The sequence below is a fragment of the Scyliorhinus torazame genome, chromosome 12, assembly GCF_047496885.1.
Source record: "Scyliorhinus torazame isolate Kashiwa2021f chromosome 12, sScyTor2.1, whole genome shotgun sequence".
NCBI lineage: Eukaryota > Metazoa > Chordata > Chondrichthyes > Carcharhiniformes > Scyliorhinidae > Scyliorhinus > Scyliorhinus torazame.
In genome coordinates, this window is record NC_092718.1 from 33,606,574 (window position 1) to 33,618,826 (window position 12,253).

General features: G+C 47.2%; 1 protein-coding gene across 1 annotated transcript in view; it reads right to left on the bottom strand.

The window, feature by feature from the left end:
• Positions 1 to 211: 211 nt before the first annotated feature.
• gnb5b (guanine nucleotide binding protein (G protein), beta 5b) overlaps positions 212 to 12,253 on the bottom strand; it is a 138,916-nt gene continuing 126,874 nt past the window's right edge. Inside the window, exons 10-11 of the mRNA XM_072470644.1 lie at positions 5,311 to 5,477; positions 212 to 1,418 (exon numbers count right to left, since the gene is read on the bottom strand). Coding sequence (XP_072326745.1) covers positions 1,407 to 1,418; positions 5,311 to 5,477 — 179 coding nt within the window. The 3' untranslated portion in view covers positions 212 to 1,406. The remainder of the gene's footprint in view (positions 1,419 to 5,310; positions 5,478 to 12,253) is intronic.

The following is a 12,253-nucleotide window of genomic DNA, read 5'->3' on the forward strand; positions in this document are numbered from 1 at the left end:
CATCTTTGGGTTGTGGGGGTGAGACCCACGCGGACATGGGGAGATGGTGCAAACTCCACACGGACAGTGACGTGGGGCCGGATCGAAGCTGGGTCCTCGGCACCGCAGGCAGCAGTGCTAACCATTGCGCCACCGTGCCACTCCCCCCCCCCCCCCCCCTGTTTTTAATAGCCAATTAGGGTCTGAGCTGTAAAAGTCAAAACATCTGGCATTATTTAAAATATTAATATGTGCCATTTATTAATTTTTGGTACATTTCAAAAGATTTACACAAGTGTTCACCAAAAGAACTGTTGGAAGTATACACAAAACAAGTACAGAAAACAAAACTAAAATCATAGCTGAACCTACAGAAAAGAGGTGCTTTAACAAAGACTCTACAGCGAGTCTGAAAGCCTTACTTTTTTGCCTAGATCCCAGTAATGTTATAATATAATATTGCGCTTCTTACCAAGTGAATTAAATTCTTCAAAAGTTCACAGTGCATTTAAATCTACTGCATTGGATTACATTAATTGAATTTTACAATTTACCACTTTAAACAACAATTTTTGACGAGCTTCTCTCTCACTGTTGTATGTGAAGTTCTCAAACAGTCATTGTCCACAGACCTACTCCAGGTTTGTCATCTGCTATTGAACATTATTATACAATTCTGTGTATCAAAAACAAAAGTACGCTGGCAAAATGGGCATGCTGAGCTTTAAACAAAGGAGAAGTTTGCCACTCATAATTACTGCACCTATTGAGCCCAATTAAAATTGCAGATTATATGTAGTTTAGATGAACTAGCCTAAATCAATTCTCTACACTTTTCATTATCTCGTCCATTCACTGTCACACCGTAGGTTTTCACTTGTAATTATTCTTTAAACATAGAACACAAACAGTGCTTTGTAACAAACCTCCAGTGAGTCTCTCCCCTTTATGGCCACCATTTTGACTAAAAGAAGCATTACAAACATACACTATTACTAATTCTGATTTGGAGGTTATTTGCTTAAGTCGTAATTTTTCTCAAACGGAATGGGGTATCAAACTTGAAAACATGAACGTTTTAATGTCAACGTGCATATAAAATAATATACAAATGGAAACATTATTAGAAAGTGGAGGAACCCCATCACTGATCGGCATTTGGAAAAGGCAGCATCTATTTCTAAACATTTTGTTTTGCTACAAGTTCAACTGAATTATGGTACCAAATTTGTAATTACCTAATCTCCTTCTAGGATTCTTAAATAATTATATAGTCACTACAGACTCGGTTATATGTCACAATCCCAAAATATTTGCACATTTCCTAAAACAGACACAAGATTAGGGGTTGGGCTGTCATACAGCGTAGCCAAGAACTCCCAGGGTGGAATCTTCACTCCGAATTGGATGATCAAGTTTAAGAAACCTTAAGCCCAAATCTGCAAAACAGAACAAAGGCAAATTCAGTTTTATTGGTCAATGCTGCTAATGTCCTCACTCGTGTTGGTGAAGGTATTTGGGACAATTCCTGCATTTTGAGATATTTGACGTTCATGGGGGAGATTGCCTTCCTGTGCTTACTTCAGCAAAATCATAAGCCTGTTTGTACAGATTGGATTTATAATTTCACTAGTCTGGCACAGAGCGGAAATCTTCCCCCTTGGGATATATAGTGGGTGGGATTTTACACGCTCCCACCCCCACCCTAACGGAGATGGAGGTGGTTTGCCATTTGCTAGTGGCAGGATCTCCTGGTCCTGCCACTGTTAACTCTTTGTTCACACCCTCCGCCGCTGGGGAACCTGCAGCTGGGGGGGGGGGGGGGTCATCATCGGCGGGATCGCTGGCAGGAAAGGCCAGAAAGTTTCGGCCAATGACTCTGCACTATACAACCACAGCTATTAAAAGAGAATAATTTACGCTTGGAAAGGATTACAAGGTGGTAGTCTAATCAAATACTCTGGTGTATTACAAACTATGGGTGGTCGAGATTACAATCTGCTCTAAGGGTTTGGGGGAAAAAAATGTATAAACAGTTTTGTAATTGACTTGTCAGTACTTTCACTCGCCCTCTCCAGAAACACAAGTGTTGATTTTTTTTCCTCTGCTCCAAGTTATCATACTGTGGTCACATTCAGACTACGTTTTCTTGATTTGAACATAAATTGAGTTAATTCACAGTACATTTACCAAAATTGGATTACTAGTAGCATATGGTCAGCAAAGATATAATTAAGCTTTGTGCCTGCAAGTCTGTAATATTGAAAAAGCATGATACCATTGTAACTCTTTAATGTTATTGATTCCTTCAAATCAAATTGTGCTACGGACCAATCAGATTGATTCATGCTAACCAGGTGACATCACCAACCAATCGACACATTAGAGCAGTAATGGGCAACTTAGGCTAGTGAGTGGGCTGCATGAGTGGTCTCGCCTATATCTGTGGGTCACTATGACCCTTGAATAAGATTGAATACATTTACTACACACTGAATATTTCATAACAAGTTATAGAAAATGTTTAATCATTCATATATTAATAGAACTGTCATCAACTTCAACAAAATAAATATTTTCACTTGATTGGACGCAGTGGGAGCATACGGCTCTCACAGTCAATATTGTGCACATTCATCGCACACTTCATTTCACGTGTCCTTGCTTTACGCGTGTATCACTTCAATCATACCGACAGGAAAAAAGCTACGTGAAAGGAAATCAGCAGAATGTGGCAACCCTGCACGTGGACAACAGTCAACAAAATGTCTTATGGGCCACTGTCAGAACCCTGATGGCCACACCATGCAATAGAGGAAGAAAATTAAAATTCTTTTGGTGCCTTGATAGTTTAAAAAAAATTGTTGTTCCCTTTTTAATATTCCACCTCTATCCGTTTTCCCCACTCTGTCCAACCTCTGCTCCCTTCAGAAACCCACAACATTCTCCCTCGAGTCTCCACTCCACTTCTGGCTGTGAGCGGTGCTTCACTCTACCAGGCCAACCACAAGTGCTCTCACTCGCCCCCTCCAGAAACTCCAGTGTTGATTTTTTTCCCTCTCATTTTGTGTTGCTGGGGCTTTGTATTGAAGTAGAAAGCTTCTGTGACAGAGCTTCCACTTTGACATTGTCACCAGTGTAAGTATGTGCTTGTCCTCCTAATGTGCGGAATGGAGTGATTAGTATTCTAGCAATTAATAGTCAGTACCTTTATTCAGATATATTAGTGTTCACTTCAGCATCACAGTGAGCAAACCAAACAAACCTTTGTCTAAAAAAAAAGGTAGCTAGGCCCAAAGCCTGGAATTATCCAAGGCCTTCTCAGTGGTTTGAGAGTTACATTTTTAGACGTTACAAATCAACAAAACTATCCTCGCCAATTGATGCTCATGAGTGCCAACCTACCTTTCCAACTCAATTATACAAGGGAAGAGTTGTTACAGAAGATGAACAGCTCTCCCGTGTCTGCGTGGGTCTCACCCCTACAACCCAAGAAGATGTGCAGGGTAGGCGGATTGGCCACGCTAAATCGGCCCTTAATTGGAAAAAAAAATAATTTGGTACCCAAAATTTATTTAAAAAAATGAAAGTGAGCAGCTGTAGTTGAAGATGGGCGGCATGGTAGAATTTATCATAGAATTTACAGTGCAGAAGGAGGCCATTCGGCCCATCGAGTCTGCACCGGCTGTTGGAAAGAGCATCCTACCCAAGGTCAACACCTCCACCCTATCCCCATAACCCAGTAACCCCACCCAACACTAAGGGCAATTTTGGACACTAAGGGCAATTTATCATGGCCAATCCACCTAACCTGCACATCTTTGGACTGTGGGAGGAAACCGGAGCACCCGGAGGAAACCCACGCACACACGGGGAGGATGTGCAGACTCCGCACAGACAGTGACCCAAGCCGTAATCAAACCTGGGACCCTGGAGCTGTGAAGCAATTGTGCTATCCACAATGCTACAATGCTGCCCGGTAGCACAGTGGTTAGCACTGTTTATTCACAGCGCCAGGGTCCCGGGTTCGATTCCCACTTGGGTCACTGTCTGTGCGGAGTCTGCACGTTCTCCCTGTGTCTGCCTGGGTTTCCTCCAGATGCTCTGGTTTCCTCCTACAAGTCCTGAAAGACGTACTGTTAGGTGAATTGGACATTCTGAATTCTCCCTCAGTGTACCCGAACATGTGCCGGAATGTGGCGACTAGGGGCTTTTCCTACTAACTTCACTGCGGTGTTAATGTAAGCCTACTTGTGACAATAATAAAGATTATTTATAAGTACACGGTCAACTTTATTCCATTATGTAACAATCTCCTTCAAAGGATTGAACGCTATCCAGACCCTGTTGGGCGCAATCAGCCTTGTTTATGAAGTGATAGAGATTCGGCAACATTGGAAAATGCGTACATCTGTTCAGAAGTCAAGAGCACAACCTTGAAGCGATTGGATTGCATGTGTGCTGCGTAATACTGAGATCATCTGAAAATTTATCAATCTCAGTGTGGACCTTGTGTCAGTGTCAGTAATATGCAGATCACAATTACGGCCTGCATGTGTGGGTTAGTTGAACTCTCAACTACCCCATTACCAGACTCAAATGGCTGACTCGATGATAAATAGTGACACCAGCAGTAACTTTGATTTGCTGCCTGGTGCATGTTGACAGTTTCTCAGGTACTAATCTCTCAACTGCCTCTCTGTGCCTTGAACCGCTCCTCGTTGTATATTGTGGGTAGTCAGTCCTTGGAGGCAGTGTTTTAATACAAGTGGGGCATTTGAGGAAGGGGGTAGGAGACTTTGTGCTGGGCTTTCCCTCGAGTGCAAGGCAGCAAAACCTTCATGTTCAACATCATTAGACCTGAGGCTGGGTGAGAAAATGCATGGTAACACAAGTGGTTAGCACTGTTGCTTCACAGCGCCAGGGTCCCAGGTTCGATTCCCCGCTGGGTCACTGTCTGTGCGGAGTCTGCACCTTCTCCCCGTGTCTGCGTGGGTTTCCTCCGGGTGCTCCGGTTTCCTCCCACAGTCCAAAGACGTGCAGGTTAGGTGGATTGGCCATGATAAATTGCCCTAAGTGTCCAAAAAGGGTAGGAGGGATTATTGAGTTAGGGGGATAAGGGGGAAGTGAGAGCTTAAATGGGTCGGTGCAGACTTGATGGGCCGAATGGCCTCCTTCTGCACTGTATGTTCTATGTCTACGTACATTATTTATTACATTTGTATGAATCTCAGTAGGTCATTCAGCTCTGCTTGTCTGTTCTGCCATTCAATAACACATAAGATGCGGTGCACAACAATTCATGCAATAAATAATAAAAAATACACCAACCCTCAGGGTATGATCCCACGATCCTGAGCAGAAAGCAGTGCCGTCCGGGGAAACTCGCAAAGTGCTGACTCGATTCTCATGTCCAAACAGAATTGACACTCGTGTTCCCTTCAATACATCCCATACATTGATGGTATAATCATTGTAACCAGCAAACAGGAGGCGACCTGGAGAATAGTTCAAGCATATGATTTTATCCATCAGTTTTAACTTTATAGCAGTGTCTCAACCTTCAAGATTCTCAGCTGTGGGTAGCCTGATTGCTGTTCTATACTGGCAGAAAACAGGCAGAACAACAGTAAGTGGCTTCTGTCGGATGGAGCATCCTGTTGTGAAACACTCTATCCTACCGATGGGCTGGTGACAAGATTGGGAATAGCAGGTTTAATAGTAGATTATCCTTTCACTGTGCCTGGAAAATCACCATTCCCCAGATACAGCTGTAAGACCTCTCAGTCTGTATATTTCTATAAGATAAAAATAGATGTCCTCATGGCTATTTATACATTTTTAAAAACTGGATAAAAACGTTTTAAAATGGCTAAATCTATGACTATCTGTGACCCTTGAACTAAAGGAACTACCTGGCAGTATCAAAGAAACTTGCATCTCGTTATCTCTGAAGAGCCGCCAACAACACATTATGGGCAGCTCAGACCAAATTCAAAAAGACCTATACAAAGGCCACCTGCATTTCATAACCCAGGCTGGCCAACCAGAGTCTGCTGGTCTGCGAGGATAAAGGGCCCCTTTCAAGCCTTAATGATTCAGACATTTAACCATCTTGGGACCCAGAGTAGGGACACACGTCCCTTGTCAAAGACAATGTGGAGGGGAGGGAGTCATGTCACATAGACCTCTAGCTGGCGTAGCCAGTGACACTGTCTTGCTGTACTGCAAAATCTCAGTCTGCTGTTTACCATCCTACCAGCAGTTTCACAGAAAATGGGGCTTTGCCCAGATTGAATACCTGGCTAAATCTACATTGCTTCTGCTGGAACATCTGTACCATCACCTAAAAGACTGATTAATCTTGGCCTGTTTATCTCATTGTGTGATGTCAACTCCACCAGAAAAGTAAATTATGCAGCATTGTTTAGCCTAATGACCTCTGACGGAATACCTCATTGGACTTTGATTCTAGACTCTGGAACCCAGTTCAAACAATGGGTGCGATTTTGTGGCTATTTTGCGCTTAAGCAAGAGCGCAACAAGGCCGTTAAATCGCAGAGAGGCCAGAAATGAGAAGGGGCCACTCTAACTGGCCCGCTTCCCTTGGCAAAATCAGGATCCCGCCGTAGCGTGGTGAGAAACCAATAATCATCACTTAAGCTCTATCTCCATATACTTAATGAGAGTGACACCCTAACTAACAGCTCCCAGTGATCTAACCCCTCCCCAGCAAGTGGTCATCTGGGCACTGATTAGTACCTCTTTTTTAAAAAGGGAACCTGTAGGAAGGGCTGCTGCAAAGACCATCTTCGCTCACAGGCACAGGACCCAGGGGCACTGGGGCTGTTGCACCAGTTCCTGGAGGGGGTGGGAGAGCTACGGGGGGGGGGGGGGGGGCAGCATCAGCCGGGGTGGCCGGGGCTAGGCAGGGGGGTGGGGGTGGTGGAGGGGAGTGTGGGTGTCCAGTGCCTGCGGGTCCGCCATGCCAACCCCTGAACTGTGTGGTTTTGTTCCAGGGGCAACCCCAGCCCCAGCCAGCCTGCCCCACCGACCACCCATAACCCCCACTAACTGCGGAGGCATTTGGCCAATTAAAAAGTGGGCCAATTAAAGTTTTATAGGGGTGACAGCTTCGCCAGGCTGAGCGATGGGGCGTTTGCGGCATCTCCCACTCGGTACCACACTGGGACGGTTTGTGCTAAAATCGCACCCAATATTGCTTTGCTCTATGGTCTCTGCCCTGTAAATCTTTCTTTTCTCCATCCCTCTTTTACTGTATGAATGCAAAGAAGGCAACGTTGCAATCCTCCTCCAATGTTTGATTATGTCCAAATAAACTTAACCTTCGGGTTTGCTCTTGGGTTATTAATAGAAATTGGATCACACCAAAAGTGAGGGGTTGTGAAATATGTCACGACTTATAAAGGGGGAAGTAAATCAAAACCCCTTGCTGTTTACAGATGGGAGGTGAGGGGAGAGATTAGTGCTGTTTAAATTAACCCTCCTCCTGTCTATACCACAGCAAAGAGGAACAAAGGGCTGGAATTTATTACGTCAAGTGTATAAATCTTACAGCACTTCCCAGGGCTTTCCCTGGATCGTCCTTGGTCCCGTGTACCTTGTAGGTGCAAGCCCGGTTTTTTTTTTATAAATACTTTATTGAAAATTTTTGGTCAACCAACACAGTACATTGTGCATCCTTTACACAATATTATAACAACACAAATAGCAATGACCTATTTTATCAACAAAAAATGAATAAATAATAAATAACAAAAATGAAAACTAACCCTAATTGGCAACTGCCTTATCACAAGTAACGCTCTCCAAAAATATAATTTAACAGTCCAATATATAATTATCTGTAGCAACGACCTATACATATTATACAGTATATATTAACAACCCTGAGAGTCCTTCTGGTTCCTCCTCCCCCCCCCCCCCCCCCCCCCTCCTCCCCCCAGATCCTGGGCTACTGCTGCTGCCTTCTTTTTTCCATTCCATCTATCTTTCTGCGAGGTATTCGACGAACGGTTGCCACCGCCTGGTGAACCCTTGAGCCGACCCCCTTAGGACGAACTTAATCCGCTCTAGCTTTATAAACCCCGCCATGTCATTTATCCAGGTCTCCACCCCCGGGGGCTTGGCTTCTTTCCACATTAGCAATATCCTGCGCCGGCTACTAGGGACGCAAAGGCCAAAACATCGGCCTCTCTCGCCTCCTGCACTCCCGGCTCTTGTGCAACCCCAAATATAGCCAACCCCCAGCTTGGTTCGACCCGGACCCCTACTACTTTTGAAAGCACCTTTGTCACCCCCATCCAAAACCCCTGTAGTGCCGGGCATGACCAAAACATATGGGTATGATTCGCTGGGCTTCTCGAGCACCTCGCACACCTATCCTCCACCCCAAAAAATTTACTGAGCCGTGCTCCAGTCATATGCGCCCTGTGTAATACCTTAAACTGAATCAGGCTTAGCCTGGCACACGAGGACGACGAGTTTACCCTGCTTAGGGCATCTGCCCACAGCCCCTCCTCGATCTCCTCCCCCAGCTCTTCTTCCCATTTCCCTTTTAGTTCATCTACCATAGTCTCCCCTTCGTCCCTCATTTCCCTATATATATCTGACACCTTACCATCCCCCACCCATGTCTTTGAGATCACTCTGTCCTGCACCTCTTGTGTCGGGAGCTGCGGGAATTCCCTCACCTGTTGCCTCGCAAAAGCCCTCAGTTGCATATACCTGAATGCATTCCCTTGGGGCAACCCATATTTCTCGGTCAGCGCTCCCAGACTCGCGAACTTCCCATCCACAAACAGATCTTTCAGTTACGTTATTCCTGCTCTTTGCCACATTCCATATCCCCCATCCATTCCCCCCGGGACAAACCTATGGTTGTTTCTTATCGGGGACCCCCCCAAGGCTCCAGTCTTTCCCCTATGCCGTCTCCACTGTCCCCAAATCTTCAGTGTAGCCACCACCACCGGGCTTGTGGTGTAGTTCCTCGGTGAGAACGGCAATGGGGCTGTCACCATAGCCTGTAGGCTAGTCCCCCTACAGGACGCCCTCTCTAATCTCTTCCACGCCGCTCCCTCCTCCTCTCCCATCCACTTGCTCACCATTGAAATATTAGCGGCCCAATAATACTCACTTAGGCTCGGTAGTGCCAGCCCCCCCTATCCCTGCTACGCTGTAAGAATCCCTTCCTCACTCTCGGGGTCTTCCCGGCCCACACAAAACCCATGATGCTCTTTTCAATCCTTTTAAAAAAAGCCTTCGTGATCACCACCGGGAGGCACTGAAACACAAAGAGGAATCTCGGGAGGACCACCATCTTAACCGCCTGCACCCTCCCTGCCAGTGACAGGGATACCATATCCTATCTCTTGAAATCCTCCTCCATTTGTTCCACCAACCGCGTTAAATTTAACCTATGCAATGTGCCCCAATTCTTGGCTATCTGGATCCCCAGGTAACGAAAGTCCCTTGTTACCTTCCTCAATGGTAGGTCCTCTATTTCTCTACTCTGCTCCCCTGGATGCACCACAAACAACTCACTTTTCCCCATGTTCAATTTATACCCTGAAAAATCCCCAAACTCCCCAAGTATCCGCATTATTCCTGGCATCCCCTCCGCCGGGTCTGCCACGTATAGTAGCAAATCGTCCGCATACAAAGATACCCGGTGTTCTTCTCCTCCTCTAAGTACTCCCCTCCACTTCTTGGAACCCCTCAACGCTATCGCCAGGGGCTCAATCGCCAGTGCAAACAATAATGGGGACAGAGGGCATCCCTGCCTTGTCCCTCTATGGAGCCGAAAATATGCAGATCCCCGTCCATTCATGACCACACTCGCCATTGGGGCCCTATACAACAGCTGCACCCATCTAACATACCCCTCTCCAAAACCAAATCTCCTCAACACCTCCCACAAATAATCCCACTCCACTCTATCAAATGCTTTCTCGGCATCCATTGCCACTACTATCTCCGTTTCCCCCTCTGGTGGGGCCATCATCATTACCCCTAACAGCCTCCGTATATTCGTGTTCAGCTGTCTCCCCTTCACAAACCCAGTTTGGTCCTCGTGGACCACCCCCGGGACACATTCCTCTATTCTCATTGCCATTACCTTGGCCAGGATCTTGGCATCTACATTTAGGAGGGAAATAGGTCTATAGGACCCGCATTGTAGCGGGTCCTTTTCCTTCTTTAAGAGAAGCGATATCGTTGCTTCAGACATAGTCGGGGGCAGTTGTCCCCTTTCCTTTGCCTCATTAAAGGTCCTCGTCAATACCGGGGCGAGCAAGTCCACATATTTTCTATAGAATTCGACTGGGAATCCATCCGGTCCCGGGGCCTTTCCCGCCTGCATGCTCCTAATTCCTTTCACCACTTCTTCTACCTCGATCTGTGCTCCCAGTCCCACCCTTTCCTGCTCTTCCACCTTGGGAAATTCCAGCCGATCCAAGAAGCCCATCATTCTCTCCCTCCCATCCGGGGGTTGAGCTTCATATAATTTTTTATAAAATGTCTTGAACACTCCATTCACTCTCTCCGCTCCCCGCTCCATCTCTCCTTCCTCATCCCTCACTCCCCCTATTTCCCTCGCTGCTCCCCTTTTCCTCAATTGGTGTGCCAGCAACCTGCTCGCCTTCTCCCCATATTCGTACTGTACACCCTGTGCCTTCCTCCATTGTGCCTCTGCAGTGCCCGTAGTCAGCAAGTCAAATTCTACATGTAGCCTTTGCCTTTCCCTGTACAGTCCCTCCTCCGGTACTTCCGCATATTGTCTGTCCACCCTCAAAAGTTCTTGCAGCAACCGCTCCCGTTCCTTACTCTCCTGCTTCCCTTTATGTGCCCTTATTGATATCAGCTCCCCTCTAACCACCGCCTTCAACGCCTCCCAGACCACTCCCACCTGGACCTCCCCATTATCATTGAGTTCCAAGTACTTTTCAATGCACCCCCTCACCCTTAGACACACCCCCTCATCTGCCATTAGTCCCATGTCCATTCTCCAGGGTGGGCGCCCTCCTGTTTCCTCCCCTATCTCCAAGTCTACCCAGTGTGGAGCGTGATCCGAAATGGCTATAGCCGTATACTCCGTTCCCCTCACCTTCGGGATCAACGCCCTTCTCAGCACAAAAAAGTCTATTCGCGAATAAACTTTGTGGACATAGGAGAAAAACAAGAACTCCTTACTCCTAGGTCTGCTAAATCTCCACGGGTCTACACCTCCCATCTGCTCCATAAAATCTTTAAGTACCTTGGCTGCTGCCGGCCTCCTTCCAGTCCTGGACTTTGACCTATCCAGCCCTGGTTCCAACACCGTATTAAAATCTCCCCCCATTATCAGCTTTCCCATCTCTAGGTCCGGAATGCGTCCTAGCATCCGCCTCATAAAATTGGCATCATCCCAGTTCGGGGCATATACGTTTACCAAAACCACCGTCTCCCCCTGTAGTTTGCCACTCACCATCACGTATCTGCCCCCGTTATCCGCCACTATAGTCTTTGCCTCGAACATTACCCGCTTCCCCACTAATATAGCCACCCCCCTGTTTTTCGCATCTAGCCCCGAATGGAACACCTGCCCCACCCATCCTTTGCGAAGCCTAACCTGGTCTATCAGTTTCAGGTGCGTTTCCTGTAACATAACCACATCTGCCTTAAGTTTCTTAAGGTGTGCGAGTACCCGTGCCCTCTTTATCGGCCCGTTCAGCCCTCTCACGTTCCACGTGATCAGCCGGGTTGGGGGGCTTCCTACCGCCCCCCCCCCCTTGTCGATTAGCCATCATTTTTTCCAGCTCCTCACCCGGTTCCCACGCAGCTGTATCTCCCCCAGGCGGTGCCCCCCCGCCCATCCCCTCCCATATCAGCTCCCCCCTCTCCCCAACAGCAGCAACCCAGTAATTCCCCCCCTCCCACCCCCCCCGCTAGATCCCCCGCTAGCGTAATTACTCCCCCCATGTTGCTCCCAGAAGTCAGCAAACTCTGGCCGACCTCGGCTTCCCCCCGTGACCTCGGCTCGCACCGTGCGACGCCCCCTCCTTCCTGCTTCTCTATTCCCGCCATGATTATCATAGCGCGGGAACCAAGCCCGCGCTTCTCCCTTGGCCCCGCCCCCAATGGCCAACGCCCCATCTCCTCCACCTCCCCTCCTCCCCCCATCACCACCTGTGGGAGAGAGAAAAGTTACCACATCGCAGGATTAGTACATAAAACTCCTCTTTCCCCCCTTTTTAACCCCCCTCTTTGCCCCCCA